A 13,596-nucleotide genomic window follows, 5' to 3' on the forward strand; every position below is an offset into this window, starting at 1 on the left:
CCGTGAGTGCGCCCCACGCGCCCTCTCTCGCCAGCACACCATCGATACGCCGAGCTCCTTCCACGCGCGCCTTCTCAAAACCAACCGACAACGACAGGTGAAGCGCCGCATAATGGAGTGCAAGAGCGCATATGCACCGGCGCAACTAACCCCTCACGCCTCCCGGCCGTCCCGGCCGCGCGCATCCCTCAAACGCCATAGACTAGGCGCCGCAGTCACTCCCGCGCTTGCATTCGTCCTGCATTTACAGATTCAATTCATCAACTAGCTGTCCTTACACACTTTCATTTGTAGTCTCACTTATTTCACGTAACATGTCTGTGTGTACATCAAGTGTAAAATAATTTCACAACACCGATTTCACACAACAAAACTATTCTCATTGAATAATTGTTTTGAAATAAACCTCGACGGCTGCGGCTGCCCACTTTTTTTTAGTATAAACAAGGTCGTCAAGGTCGACATGGAACCTTAATAAACACATATAATAATATGTATACATATTACATATGTGATTTTTTTAAGAAGCTTTTTCTCTGGAGCAGTGCATAATTCTCTTTGAATCGAGTTAATAAAAATATTATAATGAAAATTGTGTCTTGTTATTTGGTAATTTACTTTAATTTGGTGATAACTTACGTGTTCTAATTAAAATAACAACTGTATTTGTCTTATAACTTAGTGCCATAATTTGTTAATTTTACTAGTACATGATAACTATTTACGACTGTACCATTTTACCATTATTCATATGATTGTCTGTCGCTATCAGAGAAGCAGTAACAATTTTATATCGTAATATTTATATTATTACATACTCTATATTATTATATACCCTAATTTGATATTGGATTACTGAATCGTAGTGAGACACGCAGGTACCGCCTGATGTGTAAATATGTGATACTCAAAAATTTGGTTCGATTAATTCACCAGCCGCTATTTTTCAATTCTTTCGCCCAAAATATTAATTTAGTGTAATCACTGTATCGTTACAACGCGCAATATGTGAGACCCGTCACACCAATCCTTTTCAATTGAAGGTGATAACACATCGGTTATTTGTCACTCAAGTTAATAGATCCTCTTGGGGAACTAAACGATGACCAATCATAGAGAACAGGATGAACGCTCCACTCCAACCACGTTGCGTCCAATGAGATTTTCTCAAGGAAAATACAAATGGACTCAAGGTCGAGCTTAGCATACTTCGGACTAACAATTACTACTTTAGTGGAGCAATTTATTCTGAACGCGTTACATTATGTATGGCAATTATTTATATTATTAAAAAATATTATGTAAATATTTACACACATACATGAAACTACATTTATCTCAGACACTATTCCATGTTAAGATGAGCTAGGACAGCATTAAAATCAAAATTAGGAATATATGTTACTCTCGATACTCGATATTATGAGCACTAACAGAAATTGAGTAATTGCATATAATATAATATAATGAACTTCAATTATATTACATAGCGTTCACTTTATAAATATACAAAGTTGGAAATGGCCTTGGGGAAGTTTTGTAATCTTAAGCGTTAACTATTACCGAGTTTAAATTAACTTGTAATTTGTATCTTCGTCTTATGCTCTATTCAATAAATAAATACGCTAAAGTTAATTTATATGTCGCAAGAGTTCAATCATTTTCTATTACGAGGTTATAATATTGTATGTTTAACAAAAATATCGTACTTAAGTACGCTATTTAAGGCACCTCGGTTTCTTTTTCGCCAGTTAGTAATAGTTTGGAAAGGCTCCTCCTATGACATGCCTTCCGCCTCGTTTATATGTTAATGAGCGTTTGTCATAAAGTAACCGATAGAGCAATATTGTACCGTACAACAACATGCCAGGTAATTGCTTCTTAGCGAAATTGTCGACGAGATTCATATAGCAGTAATTCATCTTTCCACGTCTTGAAATTGAGATTTCGAAATATATGGTTAGTACTTTTTATTTTTATGTGATAGCGTTTTTTTAAATGGTTACATTTGGAACATTTTGGTTGAAACCAGAATTGTCTATTTTATTGATTAAACCAAAACTTCAATTAGCAATATTTTTATACCTATTAAAAAAATGCTAAAAAAATTAATAACTATTACATTGAATTATTTATGTTTTCCTTGCATTTAATCATTACAAATTCCTGTTATTGTGTGAAACTTATACTGTTTTAAACTGCAATTTGTCCATATTTGCCATTAATGGCCGAATGTAATAAACATCCCTGTCGCGCCAGGTCTATTCTAAAATAAACTTATTATAATAGTCATCATTATTATGGACACTCAGTTCGAACTTTAGTTTGAGTGGATAATTCAATAATCAATCCGGACATATTTAACCAAACAGTTATTAATTTCCGCCTTAGCCGAACTGGCACGATAAAGTTCTACTTGAAAAAAGTATATTGATTGGGTATTTGCTATTTTGATTGTAGCAAAACGGATGAAATATGGGTAGGTTCATTCAACCGAAGTAGACATGGACTGCGTTCGAATTTTTAAAGCATTAAACGAAAAAGTGCAACTTGTCATGAAAAAAATAATTGTGGATGAGGTAGTCTCACAATCGGTGAATGATACAGGGGCCTTATTCTCTATCCCGCACGTTATATTAACAGTGCGTAACAAGCGCGTAACACAACGGATCATGTTTAGGACTATAGAAATTTGTCTTACAGAATACCATTCCACGCACATTTCTCGAAGATAACATGACACGGTCGCGTTACGCGGCTACACTATCATACAGAATAAGGGCCCAGAAGAAGTTCCATAACATGCGTTTCACAAAAAGTACAACAAAAAAGATACCAGATGTGGAAGAAGGTGGTAATTTTTGTAAATTAAGATAATGATGAATGTCTCCGACATTTAATATGAACTTTTATCAAAGCTTTTGTGAAATCTATTGACCTAACAGACTGATCAAAGAGAATAAATAAACTGATCGTAACAATTTAATAGGTGTAGTGTAGTTAATTTGTCTATCTAGTGCAAGCTGGATCTTTGAAAATTATGGCACGCTAAGAAATTCCAAATTAGGCATATTATAGCTTTAGGACCATGTAAGCAACTGAATCTACTGCATTCATTCACAAAGCACGTTTAAAATTCGCGTTTTATGTAATATTTAGTTCCTATGTGCACATTCTTATAGACATGTAAAACGGATTATAGATATACAAAGTGGAGTACAAAACTGTATCACGTACGAAGATGATGGATTTAAATTCACGTAATTTTAAATTGGTAGTTACGAATCTGTGAGGAAGCAGATAAACGTACCTAGTGAGGTGACAGATAAACATACCCGCGTAAATATAAACAGATACCCTTACAGATTTCTTTTTTAAATTGCCTGTTAGGTAAAACGAGAAGACAGAACTCGTAACTTGAAAAAGTATGTCGCGGGTTACCTTAGTTTTAGGAAACTTAATTGTATTTAGGCTAATTTTAGTAAAGTTATTTTTTTGAGTCGGATGGTATTCGACATGTGGTTCTTAATCCGGAATATAAGAATAGTGATTGCATATTCGATTTATATTATGTTGCGGGAGTTAAGGTATCTCTGTGAAGTCTGTCTGAATGTGAACATCAAACGTGCAGTCTTACTGAGCACACTATTTCATTCGCACGGTGTTGGAAATATCTAGTCAAGGTCCAAATGCTATTTCATCTGTCTGTAGACGATGTGTCAGTTTATTATAGCCGCTTGAGTCATCACACAAAAAATCTTGATGTAATCGAATTCCAATACTACTATTTTCTCGACACAACGTTTGTTTAATTTAAGGCCGTTAATGCATAAGCATGTCAGCTTCTCATGACAAGATTTTCCGTCAAAGTATCAAAATAAATAGGTGATGCCATGAACTTGGGCAGACTGACCTAGTACACTGAATCTAATTCTGATATGGAAGTAAAACCTACTTTCAGCCAAATGGGGACGTGTCAGTCTTACTAAACAATTCTGTTACGGTAGCATGTATTAGTAGTTCCTATATAAGTACAGTTTTTAGGAATTCAGGTTTCCGTTATTACAATATACATCATTATTTTTATTAACATGAAAATATAAATGGTTTTACCATGGAAAACTGCTGAAAATACGACGGACCACGTTTCGTAATTAAAATTATTTACAAAATTTTTACTTTTAGTTTTTATAGTTTCTCATGACTACACAGCCCCTAACAAAGTTTGGCGTGCTGAAAAATTTAAAATCAAGTGTTTTGCACGAAGCGGTTTTTCGTTATGAACAACTGTAATACCATATCGAATTTGATGCTGGAAAAGGCACCCTGGGCGTAATAATTTGTAGTTGTGCTAACGAACTTCTACAATACTATACTGCTTCACAGTTAAGCGAATTTATTGTAGTCATCATTTGATTACAGGCGATCTTATTTGTAATGTTAGTGTAGTCGGATACTATAGAGACTAGAAGTTTAGAAGTTAAAATGAAAAAAATAAATAAAACGGATTATAAATGTCGGCGTTATGGAGTAACATTCATTAAAGTTAGTGAAACTGAATTAAAAACTTCTTTCTTTTTAGTGACGCGTCGCGCTACAACAATTATGATTGAATACACATTTTGACCACCACACGAACGCTAGTATTATGGAAATGTATACAGCTTCAAGTTCCGACAGTAGCGCGTTTACTACGTGCCGCTTTAAAACATGTGCATTGGCATCAGCCAATGTTTTTATTGAATAAAAACGCGCAGCGACGCTCGTATTTAATAGGCTGCCTGTATTACCCCTAAAGAAAACGCATACATAACGATTTTAGTAAAAAATAAATTTTATACTTACAATTGCTATGTGGATATAATATTATTGTGAACTCTAGCCCTTGCTCTGATTGGAAAACAGCATGTTTAATACATAGGTCTCCAAGGTTACTAAAGCTTTTAATCATGACTTAAAATTAGGTTTTTTCTTCGAGTTAAAAATATCATAAGTTTTATCTTTCAGTTTACATTTTAATTCTTCCTGGACTTGTCGAGCTGGCACATTTTAACAAATGGGTTCGACCGTTTAAATTTTTTTACAAAATTATAAAATTTCTCACATTCTATATGTCTCTTGGAAAAATGTGGGCATGATATGTATATACCTATTTGTTGTTTTGTCTTAATCGAAGTTTTAATGTTAAACACTAAATAAATATATGTATAAATTTATGGCTATCATCTAATAACGGGGTACAGAAGTGAAGCGATCACCCGTCGCAGGTAGATACTATCACGATGATTCATCCGCCGCGCACGAGACTCACAGTTCGATGTAATATAACTTGCGCGCTGCACTTGTTTGTTTACATCATTTTGAGGATTATAATGTACAAATTATTACTTTTAATTATTGTGGTATGCAGGCATTGATGCTGTTTGTCGTATCGTGGTCGGTATTTTGGAGTATAAACTTTGAACTTGATAAATTAATTATTGTTTAATGGAGACAAAATTGTAATCGTGTGACGAGTACGACATAATCTAAAATATTAATTTGACCAGCTATTACATAACCGAGGTATTTTATCACTAATTCATTCACACGCCACACTGTCAGCGTTAATGAATGTTGATCGCAAATTTAGACTAATTCCACGTCGCAACTCATAACTTAATTATAGTCTATCGCGTGATGGCACGTCAACTTATAACTTCGTCATTGTACACTATGAAACAAAATATACCATAAATTTGTCGTGTTTAAAATTAAATACGCATTTTACTATTACCCCTCGTAATTAGCTTTTCAGTTTAATGCCGAGCCAATCGCGTGCTGGGCCCTTATTCTGTATGATAGTGTAAGCGCGTAACGCGGCCGTGTCATGTTATCTTCGAGAAATGTGCGTGGAATGGTATTCTGTAAGCCAAATCTCTATAGTCCTAAACATGACGCGTTGTGTTGCGTGCTTGTTACGCACTGTCACAATAACGTGTGAGATAGAGAATAAGGGCCCTGATGGAAAGCGTTATAATCGTTTATAAACAGTAATAATGGCATTCGAAATTTAAATATCAAAGAGCTGCGCTTGTCGCCCTTCTTGTTTTTTATTTCGCGGAGAAAGTCCCTTATTACTACCGCCCAACCTTCGTGGGGTGACTGAACGGTTATGGTGGGGTAACCGTGCCTTATGGGGCGGGCGCTCAAAAGCCCCCGCGTACCGAAGGACGCCCTCGGTGTCTACGGCAGCATGAGGCCAACTACACACTGCCGTCCATCCCGGGGTTCAACCGAAAATGTGCAAGAATGCACATAAATGCACTGGGGTGGACAGCCTCCTGCTGCCCGCCGACGACCCCTTCGTGGCCCCTATTAGTCGCCTATTACGATAGGCCGGGGATACCGTGGTGAATTCTTCAAACGCCCCCATTCCACAGGTCGGTGCGCTTGTCGCCCTGACATATTATATGTTAATAAGTCTCTATACCCTGTAATATCAGTGGCTACAATGTCTTTTAAATCGGAACACTGCAATACCGGTACATATCTGCTTAGCCGTAGAAATAGATATTGCAATTTTAAAATTAAACTATTTTGTTGATTTTATCGCGGTTTCTATACCTGCAATGTTGCACCAGGGCGTCCCGCGACCGCGACGGTTGCAGTCTTCGAAACGCTGGGAGAAAATTATAATATAAAACCGCGATAAAATCCGCAAAATAGTTTCATTTTAATGCTAACATTCGCGTAAACATACGAAATTATTAGATTTTGCAATAGTGTAGATTTAATTAAAAGGGGGTTGGTAAATCCGCCTAAGTTATGTGACTTATATATATATATATATATATAGATCATAATCCTTTGCCAGTTGATACAAATATCCCAGCAAGTTCGAAACCGAATGTATACAAGTTCATCTCGAAGCGTGACAATGCTTAGATACTAAAACTCAATGACGTTTTACACATAGACGCGTCATACACTAACATAATTGCACATAAAAACAGCACAGTATTTACTATAGTCACAGCCATAGAGTACGTAATATACTACGTAAGAAGAGGCGGCACTTAGTACATTGAATTTGAGCTCACGCACACATACCTGAGCCCAGTAGGATTACATTTTGTACCAACATTACGCAGAAAAAATGATACGCAAGGCTGCCAACTTACTATAAATCTGCTCGTTTCTAGAGACGTTCCTTATTTAATCGATATTATCGATAATTTTGTATCGACAGCTTTATATCGATAAAAATGGCTGACCATAAATCTTACACTGGTATAAATTATGATTGAATTTAGAATATTAAAAATAAAACATCCACAATTTTTAATAATTCCCTTTATTTAATTAGAAAATACACAATATTATCACGTGAATTTCTTATGTATAAATTGTATAATGTTTAGGTCTCCTACTTAGAAATTCATAACACTCCAGTTTTCCGTTATTTATTTCCAATTTTATATGGAAATTGAAAAATTTTATACCTTACAGATATGATCTTTTTCCGTCTAATCAACAATTACTATGATACAATTATTGCAAGGGCAAATTCATAGATTTCACACCTGCCTTTTTTGATTAGGTTACTAAGCATAGAATTGAAACTCCATAATCTAGAGTATTCTCTTCAACGACTACCTGAGGTTGTAAATTTGAATTAAATATACATCACTTTTATGTAATGTTTTAAATCATAATATAAATTTTCTGTTACCGGCGTAGATCAAGTGGATACTTAGCCATAAATATGTTTGACTTTGGGTACTTTTGTATGCCACAAACCTCACATTTTTATACACATTAATTCTTTCCCCATTCTCGCACACAAAATCAATAAACTACACAAATGTAAACAGAATTAGAGTCAATATCTCGGAATAATAAGAATCACTATCTCGTAACACACATTACACAAATTCCTTCAAGAAGAAATATACACAAAACGGAAAAGCTGGCTCAACTCAACGTATTCGGCATAAAACTTAACTTATTATTGAACATAATCGCAATTATACAATTTTTTTGCAAATAAACTTCAACAATGACAAATCTACCGTCAATAATGGCGGCAAATTATCAACTATCATGGTAGCCAACATACTTTCAAAATTTATTGGATTATTATGTTGGTACAAGATGTTACGATGAGACGTGCTTTTGTCAACCAAAACTAAACTCTATGTAACGGCATTAAGATATATAATCATTCATCATTACACAAAATGTTCTAAGTGTCCACCCCCTGGTCATAGCCCTAGCGGCTCGCATTGATAGGGCCCGAGCGGGCCCGAGTGTGCCCGAGTGGGCCCGAGCGTCGACCACCCGGTTGCCATGACAGACGAATAAAATGCATTTATTAGTTGAAAAATAAGTTAAATAGTGTATAATTATTACTAACGTATGAAATTAAACGTTATTTTTCATTCTAAGTTGGAGTATAATTTGTACACTGTCTAAAAACACAGGAAGGCAATATATTTATAAAAATACAAAAAGTTAGTAAGCCGACTAGCCGCGACAGTGGTTGGAGGTTGACTAACTGAATGTCGGGCAATTACCTTGCTTTCGTCTTGTCAGTATTGAGCTCGGACAAGGTATCTATGTAATAAAAACATCTTAGCTAAAACGTGTTTAATTCCACATTATGTATTATATGCAATTTCATATTAACATTTTGTATCCGTAACAATGATTTTATGGTATTATATAGTCATGCTAAATTACCCACTTCAACGTCTCTTGAAAGTTACAACACCAATAAAGGTGTTCTATAAAACATTTTATCGGCCCAATTACACTGTTGTATCCCACGTGGCATTGGGCGTTTCGCCCGAAAACAAAATTGGATAAATTAATCTAAATCAACAGTTATCTTTGATTTTCCTTGAAACAAATATACCGAATTGGATAAGGTCTGTGTTGCTTCGACATTTATTGCCGCGTGAGGACAGGCCACTTGTTACGGCTCTTCTTAAAAAACTGTGATAAATATTGATACTTACATATTTTTAAAATATTATTGTTGGGCTGGAATATAATACTTTAAGTCCATTGCTTTATTAAGCTGTATATGTTTTCAATCCTTGGCAGTCAAAGTCTCTGCGTTGTAAACATGATTTGCAAATTAACATCTTGTTAAATATAATTTAAATGTTTGTTGTATAAAATAAAAATAAATGCCTTCTATACGATCTAAATCGTCATACAGGTGGGGCCTGACCTGAAAATAATTTAAATTTGTCCAAAGTTTTTTCTGATGCGCCCCTTAGAGGATCTCAAATGACATTTTTTGCATGCTGTCATGTATGCATGACAGTATTGTTGTATTGATTGATACGAATCACATGAAAATTACGTGCGTTGATTGACAATTCCTTCTTTTTGTCATCACGCAGTTGTAATTGATATGTATGCATATATGGATTAGCTCATTTCGTTCTGAATCGGCGTCGACGATGCTTATGGATAGCGTGCCACAACAGCTTTCTGACGACGACGCGACCTTATCGTGAGTGCAGATGCAAAGTACTTCGTAGTGTTAAATATATTTATGTTTAAAGTTTGTCCCGAATTATAGAACGCCAAGAGAAAAAAACAAGAAAAACGTTTTATCAATCGGTTATTGATGCTTCAATAAAGAACTTAAGGTTTAAGAATCATTTATTTCTCATAAGATTATAAATAAATCACTTACTGAGAAAACTACTTAACATAGTTATTCTATACAGGCGAGCATTTTATAAAGATTGCATACTATTACAATGACAAGTAACAATTAACAACAATGATAGCCAAATTTACAAATAATAATTTCATAGACATGAATGGTATGGTGGTGGTACATTTTATTAAATCAACATCAACTATTATTCATAACACCCATCAATATAAGTACACAACAAATACAACTACAAACAGCAGAATCACATTTTTTGCAAGTCCAATAGTATTTTGGTGGGTAATTTTGTGTAGGGATAACCACCCGAGGTACCGCGGCGGCAATGTTCCAATAACTCGGAATAACAGTCTACATTGTAACTGGGCCAGTTGGACGAAACAATTAGTCAGTTAATCACCGATTAAACTTCTAAAGTTAAATTATATCTACTGTATTTGTATATATTTTTTACTATTATTATTATTATTTTTATCTGTTGTGTATGTATGTATACACTAATACATCCATATACATGTACACACAAAATATATATACATACATACATGTAAGTTCCTAATAAATTATTTATTATTATGTATGGTTGTGTAAAGTTGTTGTTTACAAGAATATGATTTTTTTTTTTTAGTTTAACTGTATAACATGTGTATAATTTAGGTTTAAAATGTGATGCCTTAGGGCTTTTTTAAAAGAAGCCGTAGATCGTATTTCCTTTATGTCTTTTGGCAATTTATTATATAATTTCGCTCCCTCAAACAAAATACTACTCCTGCCATAGTGAGTCCTGGGTGTACGAAGAACAATATTGTTGGCCTGCCTTGTTTTAATTTTTTGTATATCTGTTCTTTTTGTGAATGTGATGCGACAATGACACACGTTCGTTTTGACCACCGTCTAGTGTTCTTTTTTTCAACGCATAGTTATAGTAAGTGTAAGAAAAAATAAGTTTTACTGTTACATTTTTTACAATAGCGCAGAAGGATCTCTTCACCCTACTATTCAAGCTGAAGTGAGATAAAATGGTTGATAGCATGTATGGAGCGTCAGCATGATAATTCACGTAGATGCATATCATACCACATAATCCTCTACTGTGTGCTTAAAGATTATAAATATTTCGTAATATTAAAAAAATCTTGAAACTGATCCTCATACCAAGTTTATTTTCAACATGCCTTAACTGTTCTACTGAAAATTTAATAACGTTAAAATGAATGCTCATATTAGTATGTCAATTGTCGAAATCCACTAGAGTCGCTATCGGCTGGCACGTCCACTTTATCGGTATTGTTGTCGGTGGCGGATCTTATCGTATATCGGTGAATTCCGTTATCGATAAGCTAGTGTTGAAGTGCCATCGATCCTTGTCCGCTACTGAGGTCCAAGCGCAAACTGAAACAACTTACGTGACATTCTTTCTAATTACGACAGCGAATTTGGACAGCGACAATACACCAATTTATATATATATTTTTCATAATAATATATGTATTTCTACACACTTGTTCCCAATATTTTTCATTTTTATCCGATTGAAGAATTAAAATAAATATGTTTACAGTGTATAAATATGTTACTATGAATATTCATAGGCATTGGACGAGAATTTGAGACAATAAATTGCACAAAAACTTAAACGATGAAAATAGACACAATTTCCGATATTTTACTTTAAGATTTTTAGTCTATACCAGTGAATAACGGTCGATCTCGAGTGCCTTTTGAGTCGCTCTCGAGAAATAATTGGCGATAAATATCTATTTATCAAAAGTTTTAAGATAATCTTCAATTAGGCAAGAATAATCCCTTCATAGCTTGCATTTACCCTGCTTCAGTTGCAATACCTAAGCATGGAAACTTAGAGGTATCATAAAACCAGTCAGAAAAATTATGAAAAGGTATTTCCGCCACTGGGTGGAGTAAGTTATTTGATACTTGTTTGAAAATAGAACAAACCAGTTTAACAAGACCAACCAAACAATTCAAAGTTACAACGATCGCTTAATTTAAAGTATCTTTGTATATTGGCGAAACACAAAAACCTATTTGAAGACTGAATGGTTGTGAAGGAAGCATTTATTGAAGCGTACACTATACTTGAATATGTTAAAAAATTAATCAGCTATTAAGTCTGTTATTAGAGAACTTCAGTTATCTCGTCCGACTGTAACCGTTGCAGTCATGAGCCCCGGGCTATGACTGCCAAGGCACTATTAACTAAAGCATGATCTCAAGGAATGTGCATATTTTTCTTTATAGTTCGATGAATCCACCAATATGACAGACACTGTTCAGCTGTGCATTTTCATTCGAATAATACTCAATGACAAGTCGGCTGAGGATTTTCGTTTTTTAAATAATTCCTCTCAATGTAAAGACCTCTTCTGCATCTTCGAATTCCAAGTTTTGAATTTCACTGTTTTATAATTTTCTCGAATGTGAATACCCTCTGATGGAATGTTGCGTTTCATTTCTGTTTCATAAATTTTCATTTAATGGTTTAATATGTTAAACTGTTATGATTAATAATTGAAATATATTTTTTGTGTTTGATAAGGAGATTACAAGTATGTATTTCGTTACAGGCTGGTCCGGAAATGACATGGGTGGTGTCGGAGCATACGGCGGGTGGCGCCGGCGAGCTTACCGTGAGCAAGGGCCAGCAGGTGGAAGTGCTGGAGGCATGCCAGGGTCGGCCCGACTGGTGGGTAGTGCGCGTACCGGGCGAGCCGCCGCAGGAGGGCGCCGTGCCCGCTCACGTGCTAAAACCCCAGCCACAACATCATACACAGCAGAAGACTTCACCCTCCAGGCGCCCTCTGAGCCAACCCTGTGAAGAGTCTTTAGGTGAGTACCTATTCTGACACTTACTTACACTTACATTTTGTTCCAAAATATTTTTACTTGTTTCATCTAAAATCGTAAAGTATCAAGTAACCAAACAAATTTTCATTTTCCAAAATTTATTTTCTTGGTATACGTGTGTGCCGTGGGGCTGGACATTAAATTCACGTGGCATGATTGTCTCTTTAAGATGATATAGTCATTTTGATATTGCGTTAATAAATGAAACTACATACTCGTCTTTATCGCTGCTGACATAATGCCAAAAATTATCAATATTTTAATCAAAAAAATCCCGGTTTCACAATTCTTATTTATTATCATGTGATACCTAAGTGGGAATATGGGAATATGTGGGGTGTGTGCGTGAGTATAATTCTGACTCGAAGTAGGATGATGTTGCCCATAGTTCAAAGTGGACTAGTCGCTGGCATCTTAGTCAATGGAGACTGTGATTTTCTGTAGTTTAATATAAGTGTATGCTTTAATCGCCCGAGAGACTTGGCGACTCGCCTCGCAGTGGCAAAATATAAGCTACTGCTAGGCGCCGGTAATCACTAAAAGCATGGGTTCAAATGGAAGTGAACAACTGTCGACGCGACCGGACGTCGCGCGCAAAATGGCTCAATTTTTCTAACGTCTTCATAAAATATTTTAAACATTCCCTTTAATCCTTGTTCTTGCATCAAAAGATGTAGGTACCCAATACTATTTTTTCTTTTCTTTCGTTTTCTCATTATCATTAGTACCGCGACCTTTGCAGCTTCTTCGACGTCCCAACTGCGCAAAGGTACAAGAAACTCTACGCACGCTACGCATTTATTTTCTTCGAAACTTATACTTTTCATTTACAGTTCAGATAACATATTGTAAGGTGTTAGTTTAGTTCCAAAATGATAGGTATGTGATTTTATTTAGTAACGCAATGTCAAATGAACCAGGTAGAATGGTCTTTTGACGGAAGATGATATTTAGCACATGTTTTTTAATGTACGTAAATTGAAATGTCTGTAGGATCAAAAGTCTTTACAAAGTATAAATGTTACATTATGCATAAATGACTAAGGCTCACAAAA

The 13,596-nt window shown here is 35.2% G+C and overlaps 1 protein-coding gene across 1 annotated transcript; it reads left to right on the plus strand.

Annotated features, from left to right (window-relative positions):
- The first annotated feature begins 27 nt into the window (after positions 1–27).
- Positions 28–12,559, plus strand: LOC119192981 (triple functional domain protein-like). The gene is made up of 2 exons (XM_037446694.1): positions 28–97; positions 12,262–12,559. The coding sequence occupies exon 2, from the start codon at positions 12,274–12,276 to the stop codon at positions 12,538–12,540; it is 267 nt and encodes an 88-aa protein (XP_037302591.1). The 5' UTR covers positions 28–97; positions 12,262–12,273; the 3' UTR covers positions 12,541–12,559.
- Positions 12,560–13,596: the final 1,037 nt, after the last annotated feature.

The sequence above is a fragment of the Manduca sexta genome, unplaced genomic scaffold (genome assembly GCF_014839805.1).
Source record: "Manduca sexta isolate Smith_Timp_Sample1 unplaced genomic scaffold, JHU_Msex_v1.0 HiC_scaffold_3464, whole genome shotgun sequence".
NCBI classification, from domain to species: Eukaryota; Metazoa; Arthropoda; class Insecta; order Lepidoptera; family Sphingidae; genus Manduca; species Manduca sexta.

Coding starts and splice junctions, on each gene's coding strand:
- LOC119192981 (XM_037446694.1), top strand. CDS start 12,274: ATGACATGGGTGGTGTCGGAGCATACGGCGGGTGGCGCCGGCGAGCTT.